This window comes from Sciurus carolinensis, chromosome 13 (genome assembly GCF_902686445.1).
Source record: "Sciurus carolinensis chromosome 13, mSciCar1.2, whole genome shotgun sequence".
NCBI classification, from domain to species: Eukaryota; Metazoa; Chordata; class Mammalia; order Rodentia; family Sciuridae; genus Sciurus; species Sciurus carolinensis.
This window is the reverse complement of record NC_062225.1, coordinates 31,775,480-31,802,049: the sequence shown is the minus strand read 5'-3', so window position 1 is coordinate 31,802,049 and position 26,570 is coordinate 31,775,480. Positions and strand designations below refer to the sequence as shown.

At 36.7% G+C, this 26,570-nt stretch overlaps 1 protein-coding gene across 4 annotated transcripts in view; it reads right to left on the bottom strand.

Annotated features, from left to right (window-relative positions):
• Ctnna2 (catenin alpha 2) overlaps positions 1 to 26,570 on the bottom strand; it is a 1,081,443-nt gene that overhangs the window by 837,932 nt on the left and 216,941 nt on the right. For all 4 annotated transcript variants that reach the window (XM_047523044.1, XM_047523045.1, XM_047523046.1 and 1 more), the window contains exon 3: positions 24,896 to 25,091. In XM_047523044.1, the coding sequence (XP_047379000.1) occupies positions 24,896 to 25,091 (196 nt within the window). The remainder of the gene's footprint in view (positions 1 to 24,895; positions 25,092 to 26,570) is intronic.

Sequence of the window (26,570 nt, the reverse complement as noted above, 5' to 3'; positions counted from 1 at the left end):
ACTTCATCCTTTGATTTCATGGAGGTACACTCTGGGTGGCCACCACTTTGTAAGTGTCTTAATGTAGCAATCCTGACTTTTACTGATCTATTTAAACAAAGAGATGAAGATAGACATTGTGTAATTAAAGTATAGCTCTTCAAGAATCCATTGGGTCTCCAGTCATGCCCCCAATGTGGACAGCCCTGCTGTCCTTCATCTTCCTTTTTTAAAAACCTAGACAAAAATGTATAGTTTAATGAGATATTAGAGTTCATCACACTTGAAGGTTTTGTTTCTTAGATGAGAAAACCAGAGATAAAAGTACAACTATACAAACAGCTGAATTAATGGTGAGGCCATCCAGTTTTGTGTCTGTTAAGGAAAACAAAGCACTTTGGACTGCTGAGGAGATTATTATACCAAGAAGAGTAATCACTTGTTATTTAGAGCTTTTGGCTTGAAGAGGAGAAATATTAGCTATAATAACCACATTTATATTTAAAGGCCATATTTCAAATTTATTAGGTAATATTACAGATGACTGCTACCATTTTGGTGAAAGCCCACAGAGAAATAGGTCAATATTTTTAATTGTGACATTTCAGAAATTACCAAAGCAGTAAGTTCATAAAGCCTGCAACTGGAAGTAAACCAATTAGTTTCTTTTCTTTCTGCCTATACCAAAAGATCATGTTCTAATGAATGTAAATATTTAATACTTCTGACCTTTTATTCATTAAATACTCCCCTATGAATCTGCATCAGAGAACTGTAATACAATTACTATATGGAGTAACAAACCGCAGCCCATTCAAATTTAGTGAACATTTTAAGGAATTTTAAAAAGGCAATGCTATTAAATACTTTTATGCTTAAAAAAGACAATCAAATTTCATGTGATCCATAAAAACATAAAACTACAAATAGAAATGGCAAAAACACTGAAAAATACTGTTTTCACTATATGTATTTACCTACTAGCATTATTTTTAGAAACTCAAAACAGAATGCCAGATTGGCTTGATAGCAGCATCACATTTGAACTATCCTGGAGTTGTCAGAAACATCTTTAAATACACAACTTGGAATAAATCATGCCAAGAGTTCTTTAAATCCTTATAATCATACACACTAAAATGATTAAAATATGAACCTAAAATGTGGGTTCGATTAAAAAACACATTTTCTAAATATTTACTTAAAATATGTAGGTTTTCAATTTAACTTCCAGTTTCATAAAGGAAAACACATGCCTTTACAAGTAATTGAGTTTTCATATATTTAATTTGAAAATGCTATGTGCCATCTCAAATTCATTCTGGCATTTATCTAATTCCTAAAATCTTATTGATTAGACAAGTCTGTCATTATTACTTGACAAAAAGGAGTTCTAACACATAATATCTAGCTTACAGCAGTCATGAATGTATTTTTTTTGCAGAATGGAATCACCGCCTGCACCCAAGAAGCACACAGGGAGACCAGGGAGCACCTTCCTCCTGGGCCTCTACTCACCACAATCTGCATTTGGTAGGTCAAGGATTTTCAGTAGGAACCTATTTCTAAACGCAATGTTTTGAGTAACAAACAGCTCATTGTGCTGCAGAGGTTTAGAAAAGAGAAATAGCTGTTCTCTTAGTTGTGTATAATTATTCCAAATTTGCAAAAATTCACAACTATTATCCATTATGATGGTTTGTTTAAAATGTCAACTTAACCTGAACAATAGCACCCAGTTATTTAATCAACACTAATTATTATTGCTCTTAAGGTATTTTATAGATACAGTTAAACTAAGTAAAAGAGATTATCTTTGATAATATGAGTGGGCCTCATCCAATCAGTTGAAAAATCTTAAAAGACTGAAATTTGCCAGAAAAGAAAACATTAAAGATTGCAGCACTAACTCCTACACAATTCTTCAGCTGCCAACCTCCCAAACAGATTTAGGACTTGTCAGACCCCCAAGTCATATGAATCAATTCCCTAAATCTTTTAATATATACATATATACCCTTTGGTTGTATACTTCTGGAAAACTCTGACTGCATATCTAAATAGGTACCTATATCTTTGCTGTCGTTGTTGCTGCTGTGCTGGGGATTGAGCCCAGGGCATACTTGGCAAGTGTTATACCACTGCACTACACCCTCAGTTTCTATCCTGTTCTTTATGGGGGTAAGGGGATTGCAAAGGCTTTCTAAGCAAGTATCTTTAATTTGCATTAGTATAATATTTACTGTATCTTAATATGTTTTGAGTCACTATGATAGCTCTTTCCCTGCTGTGACTAAATGACCCGACCAGCACAACTGTAGAGGAAGAAAAGTTTATTTGAGGGCTTGTGGTTTCAGAGGTCTTAGTGCATAGAAGGTAGGCTCCATTCCTCAGGGTTCGAGGTGAAGCTAAACATCATGGTGGGAGAGGGTGGTAGAGGGAAGCAGCTACATCATGGTGATCAGAAAGCAGAGAGAGAGAGAGAGAGACTCTACTCTCCAGATACAAAATATATACCCCATAGCCATACCCCAATTCCCACCTCCTCCAGCCACACCCTACCACTTCAATTAATCCCTGCAGGGATTAATTTACTGATTGGTTTAAGACTTTTACAATTCAATCATTTCTCCTATGAACCTTCCTACATCGTCTCACATGTGAGCTTCTGGGGGACATCTCACATCCAAACCATAACAGTCACTATAACAGAACTTCACAGAGTAATTTACAAGAAAATAAATTTATTTCTCACTGTTCTGGAAGCTAGGAAATTCACTATGGAAAGTGCCAGCACCTAGCCAGGGTCTCCTTAGAAGCTGCATTTTCCTGTGGCAAAAGATAAAAGGGCAAGAAAGCAAAGAAAATAACTATCCCCCTCCCTCAATAAATACATTAATCACTTCTTATTAGGCTACATCTCTCAACACTGTTGCACTGGGGATGAAGTTTCCAACACATCAACTTTGGGAATTATTGAAACCATACCACTGTGTGTCAGTCACTGATTTAAGTGGCTTTCATGCACAACAAACACTCTAAAATACAGATACTATTATTCCCATGTTAGAGATGATTAAACACCAGTGGGAGATAACATCACTGATTTGGTAAATGATGAAGTCCACTTATGGATGCAGTCCACATTTTTTTTTTTTTTGGTATTAGGGAATTGAACCGAGGTCTGCTTAACCACTGAACTACATCCCCAGCCCTTTTTTTTTTTTTTTTTTTTTTTTTTTTAAATTTATTTATTTATTTATTTATTTATTTTTACGTTTACATAGGGTAATGATGTTTATTATATTTTTCCCCTCCCCCCCACCCCTCCCACCCCTCCCACCCCTCCCACCCCTCTTTTCCCTCTACACAGTCCTTCTTTCCTTCATTCTTACTGCTCTCCTTAGCCTAACTCTAAACCTAACCCTAAACCTAATGCTAGCCCCTCCCACCCCCCATTATATGTCCTCATCCGCTTATCAGCGAGATCATTCGTCCTTTAGTTTTTTGAGATTGGCTTATCTCACTTAGCATGATATTCTCCAATTTCGACCATTTGCCTACAAATGCCATAATTTTATCATTCTTCATTGCGGAGTAATATTCCATTGTATAAATATGCCACAGTTTCTTTATCCATTCATCAACTGAAGGACATCTAGGTTGGTTCCACAATCTGGCTATGGTGAATTGAGCAGCAATGAACATTGATGTGGCTGTATCTCTGTAGTATGCTGATTTTAAGTCCTTTGGGTATAGGCCAAGGAGTGGGATAGCTGGGTCAAATGGTGTTTCCATTCCAAGCTTTCTGAGGAATCTCCACACTGCTTTCCAGAGTGGTTGCACTAATTTGCAACCCCACCAGCAATGTATGAGTGTTCCTTTTTCACCACATCCTCGCCAACACCTATTGTTGCTTGTATTCTTGATAATCGCCATTCTAATTGGGGTGAGATGAAATCTTAGGGTAGTTTTGATTTGCATTTCCCTTATTACTAGGGATGTTGAACATTTTTTCATATATCTGGTGATTACTTGTACATCTTCTTCTGTGAAGTGTCTGTTCATTTCCTTAGCCCATTTGTTGATTGGATTATTTGTATTCTTCGTGTAGAGTTTTTTGAGTTCTTTATAGATTCTGGAAATTAGCGCTCTATCTGAGGTATGGTTGGCAAAGATATTCTCCCACTCTGTAGGCTCTCTCTTCACATTTCTGATAGTTTCCTTTGCTGAGAGAAAGCTTTTTAGTTTGAATCTATCCCAGTTGTTGATTCTTGCTTTTATTTCTTGTGCTATGGGAGTCCTGTTAAGGAAATCTGATCCTGAGCCAACAAGTTGAAGATTTGGACCTACTTTTTCTTCTATAAGATGCAGGGTCTCTGGTCTGATTCCGAGGTCCTTGATCCATTTTGAGTTGAGTTTTGTGTAGGGTGAGAGATAGGGGTTTAGTTTCATTCTATTGCATATAGTTTTCCAGTTTTCCCAGCACCATTTGTTGAAGAGGCTATCTTTTCTCCATTGCATATTGTTGGAACCTTTGTCTAGTATGAGAAAATTGTATTTATTTGGGTTTGTGTCCATGTCCTCTATTCTGTACCATTGATCTACCTGTCTATTTTGGTACCAATACCATGCCGTTTTTGTTACTATTGCTTTGTAGTAGAGTTGAAGATCTGGTATTGCAATACCCCCTGCTTCGCTCTTGCTACTGAGGATTGCTTTAGCTATTCTAGGTTTTTTATTCTTCCAGATGAATTTCATAATTGCTTGCTCTATTTCTGCGAGGTACATCATTGGGATTTTAATTGGAATTGCATTGAATCTGTATAGAACTTTAGGTAGTATAGCCATTTTGACGATATTAATTCTGCCTATCCAGGAACATGGGAGATCTTTCCATCTTCTAAGGTTTTCTTGAATTTCTTTCTTTAGTGTTCTGTAGTTCTCATTGTAGAGGTCTTTCACCTCTTTTGTGAGATTGATTCCCAAGTATTTTATTTTTTTCGATGCTATTGTGAATGGAGTAGTTTTCCTAATTTCTCTTTCTGAAGATTCATCACTTATGTATAAAAATGCATTGGATTTATGAGCATTGATCTTGTAACCTGCTACTTTACTGAATTCACTTATGAGTTCTAAAAGTTTTCTGGTGGAATTTCCAGGTTCCTCTAAATATATAATCATGTCATCAGCGAACAGGGATAGTTTGAGTTCTTCTTTTCCTATTCGTATCCCTTTAATTTCTTTGGTTTGTCTGATTGCTCTGGCTAGAGTCTCAAGGACGATGTTGAATAGAAGCGGTGAAAGAGGGCATCCCTGCCTTGTTCCAGTTTTTAGGGGGAACGCTTTCAGTTTTTCACCATTTAGAATGATATTAGCCATGGGCTTAGCGTAGATGGCCTTTATAATGTTTAGGAATGTTCCCATTACCCCAATTTTTTCTAGTGTTTTGAGCATGAAGGGATGCTGTATTTTATCAAATGCTTTTTCTGCATCTATTGAAATAATCATGTGATTCTTAACTTTAAGTCTGTTGATATGGTGAATGACATTTATTGATTTCCGAATGTTGAACCAACCTTGCATCCCTGGGATAAAACCCACTTGATCGTGGTGCACTATCTTTTTAATATATATTTGTATGCGATTTGCTAAAATTTTGTTGAGAATTTTTGCATCGATGTTCATTAAGGATATTGGTCTGAAATTTTCTTTCCTTGATGTGTCTCTGTCTGGTTTAGGTATCAGGGTGATATTGGCTTCATAGAACGAGTTTGGTAGGGTTCCCTCCTCTTCTATTTCATGGAATAGTTTGAGGAGTATTGGAATGAGCTCTTCTTTAAAGGTTTTGTAGAACTCGGCTGAGAACCCATCTGGTCCTGGACTTTTCTTTGTTGGTAGGCTTTTGATGACCTCTTCTATTTCATTGCTTGAAATTGGTTTATTTAAGTTGTGTATGTCCTCCTCGTTCAGTTTAGGTAGTTCATATGTCTCTAGAAATTTGTTGATGTCTTCAAGGTTTTCTGTTTTGTTGGAGTATAGATTTTCGAAATAGCTTCTAATTATGTTTTGTATTTCACTCGTGTCTGTTGTGATGTTTCCTTGTTCATTCCGAATTTTAGTAATTTGAGTTTTCTCCCTTTTTCTCTTTGTTAGTGTGGCTAAGGGTTTATCAATTTTATTTATTTTTTCAAAGAACCAACTATTTATTTTATTAATTTTTCCGATTGTTTCTTTTGTTTCGATTTCGTTGATTTCGGCTCTGATTTTAACTATTTCCTGTCTTCTACTACTTTTGGTATTGGTCTGCTCTTCTTTTTCTAGTGCTTTGAGCTGTAGTGTTAACTCGTTTATTTGTTGATTTCTACTTCTTTTTTTGAATGCACCCCATGAAATAAATCTTCCTCTAAGTACTGCTTTCATAGTGTCCCAGAGATTTTGATATGATGTGTCTTTGTTCTCGTTTACTTCTAAGAATTTTTAATTTCCCTCCTGATGTCTTCTGTTATCCATTCATCATATAATAGTGTATTATTTAGTCTCCAGGTATTGGAGAAGTTTCTGTTTTTTATTCTGTCATTTATTTCTAATTTCAATCCATTATGATCTGATAGAGTACAAGGTAGTATCTCTATCTTCTTGTATTTACTAACAGTAGCTTTGTGGCATAAAATATGGTCTATTTTAGAGAAGGATCCATGTGCTGCTGAGAAGAAAGTGTATTCGTTCTTTGTTGGATGGTATATTCTATATATGTCCGTTAAGTCTAAATTGCTGATTGTGTTGTTGAGATCTATAGTTTCTTTATTCAATTTTTGTTTGGACGATCTATCCAGTGGTGAGAGAGGTGTGTTAAAATCGCCTAGTATTATTGTGTTGTGGTCTATTTGATTTCTGGAATTGAGAAGGATTTGTTTGACGTACGTGGATGAGCCAATGTTCGGGGCATAGATATTTATGATTGTTATGTCTTGCTGATTTATGCTTCCCTTAAGCAGCATGTAGTGTCCTTCTTTATCCCTTCTGACTAGTTTTGGTTTGAAGTCCACATTATCTGAGATGAGGATGGATACTCCAGCTTTTTTGCTGTGTCCGTGTGCATGGTATGTTTTTCCCCATCCTTTCACCTTTAGTCTATGGGTGTCTCTTTCTATGAGATGTGTCTCTTGCAGGCAGCATATTGTTGGATTTTTCTTTTTAATCCAATCTGCCAGTCTGTGTCTTTTGATTGATGAATTCAGGCCATTAACATTCAGGGTTATTATTGTGATATGATTTGTATTCCCAGTCAATTGACTCATATTTGTTTTTGACATGATTCGGTTTCTCCTTTATTTGGCTATTCCTTTAGGCTAGCGCCTCCTGTTGCTGATTTGCATCGTTGTTTTTCATCTCTTCCTCATGGAATATTTTGCTGAGAATGTTCTGTAATGCTGGCTTTCTTTTTGTAAATTCCTTTAGCTTTTGTTTATCATGGAAGGATCTTATTTCATCGTCAAATTTGAAGGTAAGTTTTGCTGGGTATAAGATTCTTGGTTGGCATCCATTTTCTTTCAGGGCTTGGTATATGTTGTTCCAGGCCCTTCTAGCTTTTAGGGTCTGGATTGAAAAATCTGCTGATATTCTTATTGGTTTCCCTCTGAATGTAATTTGATTCTTTTCTCTCGCGGCCTTTAAAATTCTGTCTTTATTTTGTATGTTAGGTATTTTCATAATAATGTGCCTTGGTGTGGGTCTGTTGTAATTTTGTATGTTTGGAGTTCTATAAGCCTCTTGTACTTGGTTTTCCATTTCGTTCTTCAGATTTGGGAAATTTTCTGTTAATATTTCATTGAATAGATTGTTCATTCCTGTGGTTTGTTTCTCTAAGCCTTCCTCAATCCCAATAATTCTCAAATTTGGCCTTTTCATGATATCCCATAGTTCTTGGAGATTCTGTTCATGATTTCTTACCATCTTCTCTGTTTGTTCCACTTTGTTTTCAAGGTTAAATATTTTGTCTTCAATGTCTGAGGTTCTGTCTTCCAGGTGTTCTATCCTATTGGTTATGCTTTCTATGGAGTTTTTAACTTGGTTTATTGTTTCCTTCATTTCAAGGATTTCAGTTTGGTTTTTTTTCAGTATCTCTAACTCTTTATTGAAATGATCTCTTGCTTCCCGTATTTGGTCTTTTAACTGTTGATTGGTGCGATCATTTAATGCCTGCATTTGCTCTTTCATCTCCTCCTTCAATGCCTGCATTTGCTCTTTCATCTCCTCATTAGCTTCCCTGATCGTTTTAATTACGTACATTCTGAACTCCCTTTCTGACATTTCTTCTGCTCTGCTGTCATTGGGTTTTATTGATGTAGTATCTAGGTTTGTTTGGGACATTTTCTTCCCTTGTTTTCTCATAATGGTCAGTTGTCAGTGGGACCCTGAGATATTGCAGTTTTCCACTATTGGCTTATAGTGTCCCAGTAGATTTCCAGTGTATCACCTCCCAGCCTTCAGTAGCCTGATGTCTTGGAGGAATCTGATAAAGCAGCTCATTCGAAGAATACTGCCCCTAGCCCCCTACTGGTTCCACGTTTTGGAACTGGCTCTGTGCGGAAATGCTCTCACTGTGGGCCTGCACCGTGCAGCTGGCCGTGTGGGAAGAGCCCACTGCCGGAGTGTGGAAGACTACCTTGGGAAGACTCAAGCTGCCCTGCCCGGCTCTGCTAAGCCACCTCTATCTGGGCCTGCCACCCGGGCTGAGCTTTACCCAGTGGGCAGACTCACCCGTGGCTCCACTTCAGTTCGAGTCTCTCAATGCCTCCCCTTCTTAACTCCTGGGTTGTGGAACGACCGGAGGTGCAGTCTCCCTCTAGGCCGCCATCTTGGATCGCCCCGTGAAGAGAGCCCGCAGCCGGAGTGGGCAGAGCCGCCTGAAGAGGTCTCCGGCTGCCCTGCCCTTATCCCTGAGGCTGACTGCAGATCGAGGCTCTCCGCTGGTTCTTTGCAGGAGTACACTGCACTGCAGGGGCTCCGGGACTCGGAGCGTGCTCTGTTCAGACAGGCTCTCACTAGCGGGCCAGTTCCGTTCCGAGAACCTGGAGAAGCTGGCTGTGTGGGTCTCCCCAGCCCTTTTAATTTTATTTTATTTTTAACTTTAAGACAAGGTCTTTCTAAGTTGTTTAGATCCTCAGAGGCTGGCTTTGAACTTTCAATCCTCCTGTCTCAGCCTCCGCAGCCACTGGGATGGTTGTGCACCAACCCTGCCCAGCTGGCTCCTTAGTTTTTTATCCTGTGCTCTTAATGGCTAAGCTATACTGCCTTGAAATGGATTGACTTAAGATATGTTTTGAATTGGGCTGATAACATTAATTTATGACTTTGGATATGAAAAATAAAAGGAAAAATGTAGTAAAGTAGAACACTCATGCTACTGTCTTAAGCAACTGGGTTGTTAGTTCCATTCCAGAAAGGGGTGGGGAGAGAGGAAGGGTATGTTTGAGCACTATTTTATGGATATATCCAAGACTAAGACCCATAAGTGAAAATTTTGCAATTTTTGACATATAGAAATGAATTACAAAGAAGAAAAGGACAGAGCCTTGGAACTTTCCAATATTTAGAATTCCAAGAAGATGTGGTACCCGAAAAGGAGAAGGAAGAAAAGGAGGTATTGTAGAAGCTTTAAGGTAAGAGAAGGAGATATCACAGGGAGTGGGGACAGGGTGGGGAGCAATTACATTGCTGCCTTTGAAAGGTCGAGTAAAGGTGTAGAGAGAGAACGTCCAGATAGGACCAACAGCTGAACCCAATGACTTAGATCACAGCAGGCTCCATGAGCAGTGATCCTGAGAGCCAGAACAGTATGGGTAAGAAAGTGACCATTCATAAGTAGCAAATTTCTCTTAAATATTCATGGAAAATAGATTTGTGATACAGCACATGTAGCACAATGTTAAGGGCAGATTAGGTGGTGGAACAGGTATTACCTCTATCTATAATTCTTTCAACCATGTTACATGTTTGAACAGTTTTATCATAAAATGATGGGGCAAATCCAGATGCAAATTCAGAACCATGGCTCTCTAACCAGTTAGGGGCAGTGAGAATGGGTAGGAAAAAGGACAGACATCAGGGGATAAGCAGTGAAGCTTCAATGCAAAAGTGATGTTTATTTCTTAAGCAGAGGGGTCTGTATACTGCTCTTCTTGTTACTCCTGGTGTTTGCATAAATTATATTGCACAATAAAAAGACACTAAGTGACTACAGGGTAAAGAAATCAAGTGAGTAAGCACAGACTATTCTTTGAGAAGATTTGTCTAAAAGAGGCAGAAAATGGGACAATTGGAGGAGGTTGTTATTCAGTAAGGTTTTCTGTTGTTTTCACATATAACATGTTTGCAGGTCATTTGGATTGCTACAGTAGTAAGTAAGAAACTGAAAATTCAAGATTAAGATGATCACTCAAAAAGAGTCCTCCAAAATGTGACAGGGAAGGATCATGGGGCTCCAGAGGAGAGATTAGCTTTTCGGAGAAGTGGCTCTTTGTTCTCTTTAATTCAAAGAACATAAAAACAGGCACATAGTGTCCAACATTCTGCTTCTGGATTTAAAAAAAGAGGAGTTTGGTCCCTGCCTTTCCTGTCTTTCTATTTCTTTATTTCACCAGGAAGGTCCATTACTAGCTTCTCAAGTTATCTTTGCTTAGCCTTGTAATGTTGAGACGGCATCTCCATAATTTATTGTAAGGAATGATTTTTCCATATTGCTTGTATGTCATTCCCAAGAACTGGTCCTTTGGGACCTTTTATTAGCAGGCACTTAACAAAATGCAGCATGATTTTAGGAGCTTTTTGCCTTGCCCCATTTATTTTCTTTTTAAAAGCAGAGTCCCATTTAGAAGCATGTTCACCGAGTTTCAGTTTCAGAGTGGTCCAAAGATAATGAAGACTGCCTGGTTTGCATCAAGGCACCAACATACATCATAATTAGGGATGCATCAGTGTGTTAGCTTCATCTTATAAATCTTACCCTGTTGTTATTCAAGATGTTGTCAAATGCATTTTTGATTAAATTATAGATTTAGCTTTAGCTATTAGAGAGAAAATGCTTGATAACCAAGTTTCTTTATCTTTATATGTAGTACAGATATTTTCTTTTATGCATGGTTAAGATAAGATGTTTTAAGGAAATTACAAATGAAATATAATTGACTTAGTGATCTCCTTGAAATATTATTTTATAATTAAAAATAGCTATTGTCATAAGCTTTATAAGTGATCTGTTAGCATGAAAGTGCAACCTACTTGCTCAGTTGCAGCAAGAATATGATAATATGACAATAATGATAACGAGAAAGGCAAGGATCACCGGGTTTTTCCAGACTGCAGTGTGCTACATCTGCTGTTGAGCACTTTCCCACATCCTATCATCAGTCCTTCACATGATCCTGAGAGTGTATGTGTGAGCAGGCCCACTGAACCACTGAACTCACAAAAGCACTGGTACAGAGAGGGTAATTTGCCAAGTCACACAGCATGGGCACCAGGAAAATCACAGCATTTAAATTTGAACCTAAGCCCACTGCAAAGTCAAAGTCCCATCCTCTAGCGTCCATCACATTCCCCCTGTGTGGACGTGCCCCAAGGTGAACACGTAAGCACAGATGGCTGGGTTCTAATGTGCCTGCACATCAATCAGTCACCTTCCCAGCTTCCCTTGATTTTCTTTCATCTTGTTCATGAATTTTTTCTCTGTGTTTTATATATCCTTGTAAACTCCTTTATTTATTTATTTATTTTTTCAATGAAAGGCAATAGCAACTTTACTTATACTGATAAATTCAGGTCTCAATAAAGGGTATTAAAAGAAACAGTACTAGAATGGTAGTCATCTAAACAAGATTTCTGATTGTTATTCATACAGATATACTGCTCAATACAAGATAGCTTAAGAACTAAAATCTTCAGTATTTAAACTGTTCTGGCCAGTGTTGCTAAGTATATTAGCATATTAAAGTTTTGTTATTGTGTTTTCTTCTTGCTCTGTACTCAGTAATTTGTCAGAACTGGCTCATTCGTGGTGATAAATGTATCATAATAGTTCAGGTGCTAATAATCAGGAAAAGTGGGCACAGGGTATATGGGAACTTTCTGTACTATCTCTGCAAATTTCTATAAATCAGAAATTAGTCTAAAATTTTTTTTAAAAGTTTACTTAGTGGAACACCATTAGGTGATTCATACTGATAGGAAGTTTTCAAATCATGAGGCAAATATCTAGGGTTATAATTACAGAATTGAAGCATAATTTCATGTTCAGTTTTATGAAAAAACTGACACTATCTTCCAAAGTGACTGTATCATTTTTCATCCAGAAGAGTGATAGTTCCTGTACTTCCAACATCTTTGCCACCATTAGGTATCATCAGTTTTAGAGATTTCAGTGATTCTGGTAGGTGAAATCTCACGGCTGTTTGAATTTGCATTTCCCCACTCACAAAAGCTAATGGCTTTGTTTCCTATGCTTATGTGCCATCTGTACATTCTCTTTGATGAGGTGTCTATTCAGGTTGTTCATCCATTTTCTAAATTGGGTTGTTTGTTATCTTACTGCTGAATTTTAAGAGTACTTTGTGTATTATGGGTATAAGTATTTCATCAGAGTTATAATTGACAAATATTTTCTCCCAGCCTATGACTTCTCTTCATTTTCTCAGCATTTTTTTCAAATAGCAGAAGTTTTTAATTTTAATATTAAATTGAAGTCATCAATGCTATCTTTCATGTATTCTTTTGATTGTTTCATTTTCAAATTCTACTTCTATTGACTGAAATCATCAGTCAATAATTTTTTACTTATTTGTCTGCCTCTTCACAGCATGTAATATTTATTCCTCTAGGCAAGGAATGTCTTTTTTCTTTATTCTATATTATTGGCACCCAAAATAGTGCCCATGCATAGCAAATACTCAAAAAGTATTTGTTGAATTATTTGGCCAATTTATGGATATAGAGATCTTTCAGCATCAGTGTCATACAATATATGGATAATAATACTACACATGATTAACAATGATTTTTGAGACAAAATATGCCAAATATCTTACAAATGTGGTTCCAATCAATAAGCAGTAGAAATCATGGTCATTATTCTTATTGAAACATTACAGCATTTTCTAAAGCCAAGAGCTCTAGAAAGAGGGGTCAGATGAAAGAACAATCTGCTGTTACTTCCCAGTCTCTGGAAACTAGGGCTTTGCATTGATTGGGTCTCTCCTGGGCCCCTAACTAATGCAAACTTTGGCATACAAATATGTTTTACTCAATAACATGTGCAACAGTTAAAGATACTGTAAATGTTAAAATCTGCATTACGGTGAATCCTAAGGTATATGAATCTTTCACATTTATGCATCTTCATGATAGTTTCACATCAAACCTCTTTGTATCTTATTGTCATTATATGCATCCCTGGATTTTTTTTGTATTATCCATTTTTTAAACTTCTGATGCTATAGCATTTTTTTTTTCTTATTCTGGGCAGTGAACTGAAAGTCGTATGCATGAGAAGCATGCACTCTACCATTGAGCCACACCCCCAGTTATCTTTTTTTGATAGAAAAAAAGAGAAACTAATTCAAGATAATATTCACAAAGATGTATTAAACTTTGGCTATTAGTGATTCTCAAACTTTGCATTTGAGATCCTTTCTTGAAGTAAAGATTCTAGTTTCAATCCAGATATACTGAATCTGGGTTTATGGTTATGCCTACAAATTTGAATTTTTATAGACATCTCCTATTCTCTTCCAAAGGATTCTGAAACAGGTGATGTGTGAACTGTACTCTGATAAGCACTTAAAGAGGAACTACTTCTATAAGGAAGAAGAGAAATTGTCATCACAAGATCCCAGTTCAGCTGCACTTCTAGACTGAAGAGACATCCACCATTCTAAACTCAAGGTGTGCCCTTGTTGGACCTCATACATGTGCATTTTATTATATGAGAGTTGGCTCTCTGTATTTGTGGTTTCTGTATCTGAGGATTCAACTAACCATGGTTTGAAAATATTTGAAAAAAGAAAACCTGCATCTGTACTGAATATGTGCAGACATTTTTGTCTGGTCATTATTCATTAAACAATACAGTACAATGAATATTTACATAGCATTTACATCTTATTAGGTATTATAAGCAACCTAGAAATAACTTAAAGAATGACAGAGGATATGTGTTTGTTACATGAAATATTATGCCATTTTATATTTGGAACTTGTACATCTAAGATGTACAAGTTGGTAAGGGTCTTGGAACTAATTCCCTGTAGGTACCCAGGGACAAACGCATTTAAATAATATCATTTTCAATAGTAGTGGATCTACATGCAATGAAGTTCAGGCTCAAAGAAGTGAGACCCACAGAGAAATGAGTACTTTTTCCTTCCCCTAGGATTTGCTTTCCATTGAGACTTTGCAACACCAATCATACCGGAAGTGTAATCTCACCCCACAACCAATAGCAGCCCACACCGGAACATGGTAATGCACCATTCATTCAAGAGTATTCAGACATTTAGCTCAGAAGAGTCATCACAGAGCACAGAAATGGAAGCCCATTGTCTTTTGGAGACACAAGTGTTCATTGTATGAAGAGGAAAGGCACAAAACAATGGATATTTGAGCAAAAGGACACACAGAGAAACAGCAGCATCCTGAAAACATCCCTGGCTCTCCTTCTCAGAGATCATTACATATCTCTGTGGAAAATGCTGAGGGAGATAGAACGCTACCCCATCCTTCCCTTAGGAAATTGCTTTAAATAATTAGAAGACAGCTGGAGGAGGAGGGACAGCCTGTGACAGTGGGACCTTCCTGATCAGGTTAGTAGCCACTGAGCAGCTCTCAGTTGGGGAGTTCAAATAGTGGATATCAACCGGAGTTTCTGTTGGACCCAACGGGGATGAGGCAGAGACTGTCACCAGGTCGAGACCAGGTTTTCATCTTCTTAAAGATGTGAAGAACCCCTTTCTTTCCTCCTCTGTTACCCTCAGCCTTTCCTTCTCTGACTCAACTCACTGGTCACCAGTTATTCAATAAACAGTTTCAGTAAAAATAACAAAATTAATTAAGAGTTATCACTCTATCACTTCACCTTGGCAGTTAGTCAAATCAAGCAAAGATAAGACTGGATGAGCAGTGTATGATTTACCCATCCCTCAGATTTAGGAAACGGTTCAGAGAAGAAACCACCTCTTTCATATGCACCTCTTTGTCACTTTGCTCCATGAGATCACCATTGGGTTGGGTGAAGGCCATATAAATCTCAGTCTATACCCTGAACTGATAGGTCTCAATGTCAGGACCACGTGCTAATTATTTTGATTTTTCATTGCCTAGACATAGAATGGACAGAGAATGCTAAACTGTCAGATCAAAGTAGGAAACACACTCAACTTGTCCATGACTTAAGAGGGTGTGGTAATATAATAAGGAAATGGCAAGCCAGGTATGATGGCACACACCTGTAATTCCACTGACTTGGGAGTCTGAGGCAAAAAATAATAAAAAATTTAAAAAACAGAAAGGACTGGTAATGTAGCTCAGTGGTAAAGCACTCCTGAGTTTAATCACCAGGACCCCCATCCCCCAAAAAAGGATGGAAAACTCACACAGATGCCACTTAAAGGCAAAAAAGAGTATATGGTATCTCCAACAGTGGTCAAAGAGTAGATATCCATGGTCCATCCAAATCATACCCATCTTTTTCAAAATAATTAAGAATGTTTCATCCAGTCCACTTTGTCCCTCATCTTTTCTATAAAACATTTCTGAGGATATCTTTCCTCTCTTCTTGCTTTCCAGATCAAGAAGCATCTCTTCATTATCATTTCAAGCAACTATCCTAAGCACATTCCCTTTGTATCTACAATTTTGGCTCTGTTTCTTCATACATGCCCAATACTTTTGATTTATGACAGAAAATTTAAGTAATCAGTTATACTCTCTGCTTGCTCTTAAAGTCCCTCCATCACTCTTCTATATCCCTCCTTACATTCTGCAACCATCTTCCAAAGCATGCATCAAATATTCACAGTGTCAGGCATTCTGCCAGCCTCAGAAATACACAAGCTAACATCACAGATACCCTCATTTAAGTACCAGGTTATCCACAGGAGCAAAAAGAAGCATGCACAGTAAGCAGCACAAATGACCAAAGGAAGTACTAGTTAGCTTTCCTGCCTACATCAATTCCTTCACCATTTGGTCTGTTCTTGGCAGCTCTTCCTTCTTTTTAATTGTTGCCCTCTTGAAAATATACTTTTAAATGTAATTGATGACACCTTTGCACTAAAATCCAAGGTGGTTCCTCATTATTCATCTTCCAAAGCCTCAGAAGAATCTGGTTTAATTACAACATTCTCAAGTTTAGATTGATTACTATTTGCTTTACAAAATATCCTATTCCCTTGGATTTCAGGATTCTGTATTGTCTTTGCTCTCTGGTCACATTTCAGGGCATGCTTTCCCTCTCTAATTTACTTCTATTCCGTTTTCTAATCGTCAGTTGGACTTTCATCCAGAACTATACCTATATCCCTCTATTCTTTATCTATTGGTACATACTCAAAGAAAACTCTGCCTCTGAGACCTGCATTTATCAACTTCAAAGACTTCCAAATTTCTCTGTAGCCAAGTTCCATTCTGATAGCATTACCATCTGCTAGGTAGACCTCCTCATTTTTCAGTGTTATCAGTGTTTATCAAACTGATCCTCTCTTCCCTGTTCCTGTCACCCCTTAAGGCTTTCCAGTCATGTTACCTTTGGCCAACAACAGAAATGCTGACTCATGTGTCTTCCCTTCCATAAATTGGAAAATCTCTGATTTATTTGGCAATGACTGTAACATTTAATTTGTTTCTGTTCCCACTGCCACCACTCCAGTCCTGGATCATCAAAGTACTGTGGTTTGTTTTGTTTCAGCTGCTATTGTAATCACACCTGAGTAACCTGTCTGGCTCCAGTCCTCCTCTGATTCAGTCAACTTTTCATATAGTGCCATATTAATCTTTCTAAAATATCACTTACATTAGTAGCAGGCAACTCATTAGCTAGTTTATTTCCCCCCACTCAATTCTCTCTCTCCCTTCCATCATGTTGTCTATACCTGAACTTAATCAATCTGGTCCCTTTCTACCATCTTACCCTATTTAAAAAAAAAAAAAAACATACTTGAATGTGAAACTTCCCATCAAGTCAGGGATTCTCTGTCCATTCTTCAATCTCAATATCATTCTTACCTCTTTGCCTTTGAAAATCACTTGAAATGCTCACCTCCACAAATTTTTAATCAGTGCTCAGCTTAAACATCAACTTCTTCTTGTCAAATTCAGCTATATATCTTTCTTTTAACATAACTCCTACACACTTCCATATACCCTGGGTGGCTACAGAATATCAGGCTCAGTATCATATTATTTGGCATAGGCTATATCAAAATTTAATATAGAATATCAGGTTTTTTCTCCTATATAATTCTTATCTACTTACCTCTAAGTAAACCACAAGCTCATATACCTTACAGGGTAATTGACTATCATCTGCTGCCTACAATGAAATACTTGCTGACTATCAAGGACAGTGAATCATCCATGAGAGATTGCTGCAGAAAAGGACAAGTTTATTCTCAAATTGTTTGTGCAATGGCATCATGTGGGGAGCCTTAAACCTTGATGACTGGGTCCTACTACCAGAGAATTTGATGTAACTGATCACCAAGATTTTTTTCTCAGATGATTCTAATATTCACTAAAGTTTGAGAATCCCTAGATCAATGCACAATGCAGAGAGAGTTTTCAGTCCAGAAAGTCTTGGTGGTAAACATGAAAAATATTTGTTATCTCTGTCTCAAGTTTCCCTTGGCTCAGAGGATCAATAAAAAGGGATGTTTTGTTTGCATTCCTTATTTTCAAGAAGTTCTTCTATACATGGCCCATAGTTATACAACCATCCACCTGTAGTATGTTGATACTAAATAAAATGCCCACAGACTCTAAGTCACACTGGGATATGCAGTCTTATTCAGAAAATCCACTAGATCCTGATTCAGCTTTCCAGAATCCCACTTGGAATGCACCAGGATAGCTCCCTAATAGGAGGGAAAGCTACTGTCAAGGGGTAGAACATATTAAGTCAATAAATTACAATTAATAAATGTAACGTGGCCCATCTCATGCTTATAAGTTTTGAAAAGTTCTTGTAACATCAGTTAAATAATCCAGAGTTGTAACAACAAAAACAGCACAGTACTGGCACCAAAGTACCATGAAGGTATGAAGACCAATGGAATACAATAGAAGACCCAGAGAAAAACCCACATGAATCCAATTATTTCATGTTAGATAAAGGTGCCAAAAACATACACTGGAGAAAACATAGCCTCCTCAACAAATGGTGCTGGGAAAACTGGAAATCCATATGTGCTAGGATGAAATTAAACCTTATCTCTCACCCTGTACAAAAACTCAACTCAAATGGATCAAAGACTTAGGAATTAGACCAGAAACTGCAACTCAACTGCCAGAAGAAAATGTAGGCCAACAATCCAACATATCAGCACAGGAACTGACTTCATTAACAAGACTCCTAAAGCACAAGAAATAAAATCAAAGTCAGTAAGTGGGATGGCAACAAATTAAAAAGCTTAAGAGCAAAGGAAACAAGAGTATGAAGAGAGAGAGCCGATGGAATGGGACAAGATCTCTGCCACTTACTCCTCAGACGGGGCATTAATATCCAGGATATACCAAGAACTCAAAAAGCTTAACACACACACACACACACACACACACACACACACACAAACCCAATAAATAAATGAGCAAAAGCACTAAACAGACACTTCTGAAAAGAACCAATACAAATGGACAACAAATATTTCAAAAAACGTTCAATATCTCTAGCAACTAGGGAAATGCAAATCAAAACTACACTGAGATTTCATCTCACTCCAGTCAGAACGGCAATTTTCAAGAATACACATAATAACATATGTTGGTGAGGAGGTGGGGGGTATAGTCATACATTGTTTGTAGGACAGCAAATTAGTGTAATCACTCTGGAAAACAGTATGAAGATTCCTCAAAAACCTAGGAATGGAACCACCATGTGACCCAGCTATCCCACTCCTCAGCGTATATCCAAAAAATTTAAAATCAGCGTACTATGGAACCAACCTAGATGACCTTCAAATAGATGAATGAATAAAGAAAATGCATACACACACACACACACACACACACACACACACACAATGCAGGATTATTCAGCCATAAAGAATGAAATTATGGCATTTAATGGTAAATGGACAGAACTAGTGATTATCATGCTAAATGAAATAATCCAGTCCCCAAAAGTACAGTCAAATGCATTTGTGATATGTGTAAGCTAGTCCTAAATAAGGTGGTAAAAAGAGAGAGAGAAAGGAAAAGGGGAGATTCCATCAAAATAGAAGAAAGATCAGAGGACTAGATAATGGGCATTGAGAGGGAAGGAGGAAGGACAGAAGAAGGAAAGAACAGTGGAATGAATCTGACCTGACTTCCCTATGTACCTATGTGAATATAGTGTACTATATAGTGAGTCCCCCCCATCATACATATCCACAAGACACTAACTACTAACTAAATAGCAGAAAAATGAATAAAGAGAGAGGAATAGAGGGAAGGGGAAATATTGGGGGTTGAATTAGAACAAATTATATTCCATGCTTTTATAATTGTGTCGAAATGAATCCTAATGTTGTATATAACTAAGAAGAATCAATAAAAAATAATCTTGGGATACACATAGCGACTCTATATTTAAAAAATGGAGAAACTAAAGTTGAAGGTGGTTAAGTGATTTAGCTTAAACATCTAGTTATTTGCCAAAGTAAGATTAGAATGTCGAATAGTCATTGGATTTTCAAGGCTCTTCTGATTTCCCCTAGAAAGCCTCCTGCCTATTTCCTGCCATGTCCTAGAGCCCTATGACAGGAGCTTTTGTGGAAAGACATGCATAGACATCGTTATTCCAATCCTGATGGAGTCTAAACTTAACAGGAAGCTAGTATACACATATTCAATTACTTTACTTATTATAAAACAAACACACAGATATACCATCTCCACTGAAGTTTAAAATATCAGAGTTCTAGGCTTTGAGTACAATGATATTTCTTTTGGAAAAATTAATTTTTGCTACAAGTTTTTAATGCAAATGTTAGCACAAGCTTGCTCAAAGATTTTTGCAGATAAAACTTGAAAGCACAGGAAATCTTCTTCTGGAATATTCTAGGGTAAAAATATAATCATCACTCAAACTGAACACTTTTTAAAAATCTGGCACTCACCTAGGTTTAAGAGAGAATAATATTTTTTAAATGATAAATTTAAACAACACTGAGTTTAGCCATGTGAGATACATTAATAATAAAGTTTAGTAATTTCATATATAACCTTGCAACATAAACTGTAAGCATTACCATGAGAGTTGTGAAACTTCAAAAGAACAAAAATAAATGGCATTATATTAAACATCTGAAAATGGGCATATACAGTATTTACTCATGCTGAAACTTTAAAAAAATAATAACCCTCTTTGATCATTTAAAAAAGCATAAACAAGTCGGGCACAGTGGTACAAGCCTGTAAGCCCAGTGGCTTGGGAGGCTGAGGCAGGAGTATTGTGAGTTCAAAGCCAGTCTCAGCAACAGTGAAGTGTTAAGCAACTCAGTGAGATCCTGTCTCTAAATAAAATATAAAATAGGGCTGGGGATGTGGCTCAGTGGTCAAGTGCCCCTGAGTTCAATCCCTGGTGGGGAAAAAAAGAAAAAAATCATCAACAAGGCTGGAGGGTATAGCCTGCCTAGCATGGACTGGCCCTGGACCTAATTCCCAACATGGTAAAAACAAAAACAAAAACACAAAAAAACATAAATTATGTGAAAGTTAAAGTGAAACTCATTGAGCTCCCAAGTTATATAATAATTTAATAAATAAACTACATATGGATGCTCAGGAAGGCACGTTAAAGGAGGCTATTGTTTATAAAGGTTAATGTTTCCATAATTTCTGAATATCATATATTAGCAAATAGATTTCTACAACAGAAGGAAAGATAATAGGTTTTCTTGTTTGTTTGTTTGTTTTTTGCAGGGGGTTACCAGGAATTGAACTCAGGGACATTTGACCACTGAGCCACATCCCCAGTCCTATTTTGTATTTTATTTAGTGAGAGGATCTCACTGAGTTGCTTAGGGCCTTGCTTTTGCTGAGGCTGGTTTCAAACTCCAGATTCTCCTGTCTCAGGCCCCAGAGCTGCTAGGATTACAGGCATGTGCCACCATGGCCAGCAAAATAATAGGTTTTAACATTTCTGATAACTAAATAACCAGGCCTAGTCGACACCTCTCCGCTCAAGTTCTTTCCTCTTAAGTCTCTGACAACAAACTCAGGCTCTACTTGGGAGTAACATGAGTAATGGGCAAACAGGGAAACTAAGTAAGCCAGATAGACAAGCCAAGGAGATTATAAGGCAAGGGGAAGATAGAGATGAGAGACTCTGTGGGCACCAAACTGAACAGGAGACAGAACTTTCTGTCAGGGAGGAGAGGCAGGTCTCACATGCAACAAGCACCAGAGGTGTATAGGAGGTTCAGGAGAGTGAGAAATATCAGGAAAAGAGCTTTAAAGGCTGTTGGCAAAAAGAGAGTTGTTATTTTGCATATCTTGAGTTTGATATTGTTTAGAGAAGAGAATATATGGCAACTTGTTTTCTATAGGTTACATAAAGCCATCATTTCTGAAGCCTAATTTTTCTGTGGCAAGAAATGGATAATATAGAAAAGAATTCTCTAGAAGATCAACCATTATAAGCTGTTCTAAATTAGCATCTATACAAATTCCTTCCTCTAATAACTCTAAGGTTGTCTGGCTGAGAACTATATTGGTTATTACAGTCACAAAACACCATTTCATATAAGCTTCAAGAAAACTAAAATGTTAATTTCTGAAGAATGTGTGAAAATTCACTTGGAAGATAAAGAAAGAAGGAAAACCTAAGAGGTTCTTGAGGAAACTAAATGAGGAAACATCATTAAAAAAAGGAAAATGCTTTAAGAACAAGATGAGCAAAAAGTCAATCAAAATACCTCTCCCCCCTATGGATATGCTCACTATTCCGATTGCAGTAATGATTTTACAGGTATATACAGTTGTCAAGACTCAACAAAGTATACATTTTAAATATGTGTACATTATTGTGTCAGTCAACATAAAAAAAAAAAAAACACCAACAACAAAAGAAAAGAAAACAATAACAAAATAACTACCCAGGGCTCCATATGAATGAAAATGAACAGGTGTCCACCTGCAGTTCAGGAGGAATACCAATTTTCAAATGCACTTGAAAACTTAGAAGTTTTCACATTGCCAGAACACATATAAATATATTCTGTTCACACTAGATGAAATATGAAATATTTCACACTTCCAAACAAAATAAATGTTTAAATTAGTGAAATTAATTAAATTAGTGAATTTGTATTAATTAATTAATTAAGAAAATTGGGAAGAAAATGGTAACATGAAGAACAGGTGATGTTGGTGTGAAAGAAGGACTAGTGTATCAGGTACTAAATATCCAGTTGTGAATTTTAAAAGTGGTAGGGTTGCAAGAAGAATGGGAATAAAACAGCCATACTTCCATGCATTCATTATTCAACAAGTATTTAATGAAATCTTAGGAGAGCTAAGCATTATAAATCAATAAAGAGCAAAAGAGAAAGGGTCTCTTTATTAATTTATAGTATGGCATGGAAAAAAATCATCTTCATTAATTTATAGTGTGGCATTAAGTAAAGTTATCTTACAAGTGTTTAATTACCTTTTGAAAAGAAAAAACAAGGAAAAGATCCATGAAAAAGAATGACAGGGTTGTCAGAGAAAGCTTGCCTGATGTTTTCCTTGAGGTGAGCACAATGATTCATCCTTGACTAAGTTTGAAAGGAGACAGCACATGGAAAGTCCCTGGGACAGGTGAACCATGGTGTTTTTGAATAACCAAGGTAGGAAATAGTCTTTAAAACACATATTTAGGAGTTAAAATGCATGATAATTCAAAATAGACTATATGTGAAAGGAAAGGGAATCAACAAGGATGACACCAAGATTTCTGCAATATGTACCTGGATAGATATGCATGGTGTCCCACTGAGATAAGAAATGCAGAAGGAAGGTCAAGCTGGGGATTAGGTGTCCATTCTGATATCAGGGTCCTTAGAACTTTCAACAGTGCCATGTAGGACTATTTAAAAATTTAAAAACTGTTTCAATGGATAAAGTAGATTGAAAAGGCAAATTATGGAATAGAGAAAATATGTGCAAATCCATGTCTGATAAGATGTTATTACCCAGCATACACAAGGAACTGCTATAATTCGATAATATTAGCATCAAAACCAAATAACCTAAGAAATGGGCAAAGCTGTTGAAGAGACATTTCTCCTAAGAATATACACAAACAATTAACAAGCATATGAAAAGATGCTCAACATAAGTAATTGTTAGGGAAACATAAATGAAATCTATAATGGGATATGACCTAACACAATTATGATGGTGACTATAAAAAAAAAGTGAAAAGAAAAACAAACATTGGCAAAGATAAAACAGAAATTGCAGGCCTTTAATACTATTAATTGGAGTATAAAATGGTGCAGACATTTTGAAAAGTAGCATGGAGGTTCCTCAAACTTAAATGTCATTACCACTTGCAAGTACACATTCAAAAGAATTAAAAGCAGGGAATCAGGGGCTGGAGTTGTGACTCAGTGATAGAGAGCTTGCCTGGCATGTGTGAGGCCCTGGGTTTGATACTCAGCACCACATACAAATAAGTGAAATAAAAAAAGATACATTGACAACTAAAAATATATTTAAAAAACAGGGGATCAAAAAATTTATACATTCAGATTTATAGCAAAAAATTTGAACCAACCCAAAGGTCTACATATGAATGAATGGATAAAAAAAATTGTGGTATATACATATAATGGAATTTTATTCATCCATAAAAAGGAAGACAATTCTGACACATACTATAACATATTGTCCTCAAAGGCATTACACTAAATGAAACAATCCAAACACAAAATGACTTATGCTAGGATTCTACTTCTATAAATTAACAGAAATGGTCAAACTGAAAGAATAAAAAAAGTGGAGCATTGGTATCCAGGAACTTTTGGAAAGGGAATATGGGAACTTTTTAAATATACATAGAGTTTCAGGTTTGCAAGATGAATAAGTTCTGGAGATTAGTTTCTTCAAGATGTGAATATATATGTAACACAATTGAACTGTGAACTTAAAAATAGTTATGAAAAATTTTTACACTATGTTTATTTTACTACAAATAAAAAATTTAAAAAGCTGAATACTTCATATGATAGCTAACTAGCTAGAGTGTGAGGAAAGTTGCAAACTGAAAATATAAATTGGTGAATCATACAGAAAAACAATAATCTGATATTGCTCTACATTCTTCTCACTCATTATCCTTAAAATCCTGGGTTTTTAGTAACTCTTTAAGTATGAGGTCTTTTTAACCCTCCTCCTTAAAGCCTGAATTTCACAGTGAGTCATCCACCAAGGGAGAACAATTAAAATATTCTGAAGTAACAACAAACATGGAGTATGTGTAGCTGTGCTATACTGCACCAGCAACAATAAATATCTTCACACATGCACCTAATTCCAGCCAACATTGAAAATTAAAGTGTGGACATGGAGGGAAAAGATAAAACTATGCCTTTGTATAAATATCCATTGATTCTGAAGAACAATCAACTGTTTGCACCTTAACATAATCCTTCCTGATGACCAAGATTCTGCCTACCTTGTTTGCGCACATCCTCCACAGCAGCCACCAACTCTTCTTTGAGATCTTGACTCTCCTTAGCAATCTGTTCACCCTTTTCCAGGAAGTTCTGAGTGGCTTGCTCTACAGATGCAGCCAGTACATGGGCTTTCTTTGACCTCCCTTTCTTTTTACCAGACGGGCCTTTGTTGCTTGTGTTGACAAGTGTCGTCACCTTAAATATAAAAGGAAAACTGTAAAACTACTCTGCAAAAACTGTCTAGAAATATTGTGCTGTCATCTCCTAATTTCTCAATATTTCATGTTTATGAAACCGTGGGATTTAATTATTAAACCATGAGTGCAAATCAGCTAGCCTTATCACAGAACCTCATCAGCCAAAGTGTAGGACTCCATGGATTAGCACGTAGATTAAGCAGCCCTTATTTGTTTCCGTTAAAAACCAAAAGCATATGAGTAAGTAGAAAGTGTTGACTTGCCAGTAGCTCAAAATTTCCAGTTGACTCAAGGTTATATTTCCATAGATGGATGAGTATGTGCTTCTTGGAGTAACCAGCCTCAGGGAGGCAAGAAAACAAAAGCACATGTGGAACTACCTCTGACCACCAAGACAGAAGAAGCGATCTCCAGTCCCCAGCTTTGAAATTCTGGGCAGAGGTGAGTGAGCAACTCACTAATGATCAGCAGTCAATAGCCATTGCTTATGTTTTTTTTTTTCCCCCCTACAACTTTTGAGTTCTGCTATCTATCTCTGATTTCAACTTAACTTGAGATTACATAGAGGGAAATGAGAGGGAGGAGGGTGTGAGGGTATGAAAGATGGTGGAATGAGACAGACATCAGTACCCTACGTACATGTATGATTACATGAATGGTATGACTACATCGTGAACAACCATAGAAATGAAAAGTTGTACCCCATTTGTGTACAATGAATCAAAATGCAGTATGTAAAAATAAAAAAAATAAAGAAAAAAGAAAAAAATTAAATGATAAATTTAATGTGAAGGGATTAAATGATTTTGGCTCAATCTTTAGTTAATCAGCTAAAGTTTCCAGAATCCAAATTAGATTTGCATTTATTTTCACTTCTTTTTCTAAGTATCATAATTTGAACACATATCTCAACTGCCAAACTCCTTTAGCACTATATCTAGAGCTACTTAATTTGCTAACATAGCTTTTAATATCTTTCAAACAACTTGTTATCTCCTTTAGATTTCTGAACTTTTAATTTCTTACCAGGGAGAAGTTTGGAAAGAAAATGAACACATCTGTTCCATATTCTGATCAGCAAAAGTTGCCAGTCTTGTTTATTGCTGTAATTTTTTTTTAAATCAGTCTCAAAAGAATGTGGGTTTTGTGGTTTATTTTCATTGACATTTATCCTGGTTAGCAGACTAAAGATTTTTTGGAGGTTATCAAGAAAGGCAGTTCACAGAAAAGTTCCCAGTGCTGTAGCTTCTGATGTTTACTCCAAAGCCCAGAGCAAGCAAAGTCATTAATCAAAGTCACAATTAAAGTCCAGTCAGTTTATAGGGCAAGAGATAACACCAAAAAAAAAAAAAAAGCATTCAATAAATATGCACGGAGGTGATGCATACAGGTAGAATCAGTATTTAAGGAGTGGTTGTTGCAGTTTGGGGAGCTGTCCTATTCATCTCTATTTTGATTACTAAGTAATTAGATAGGG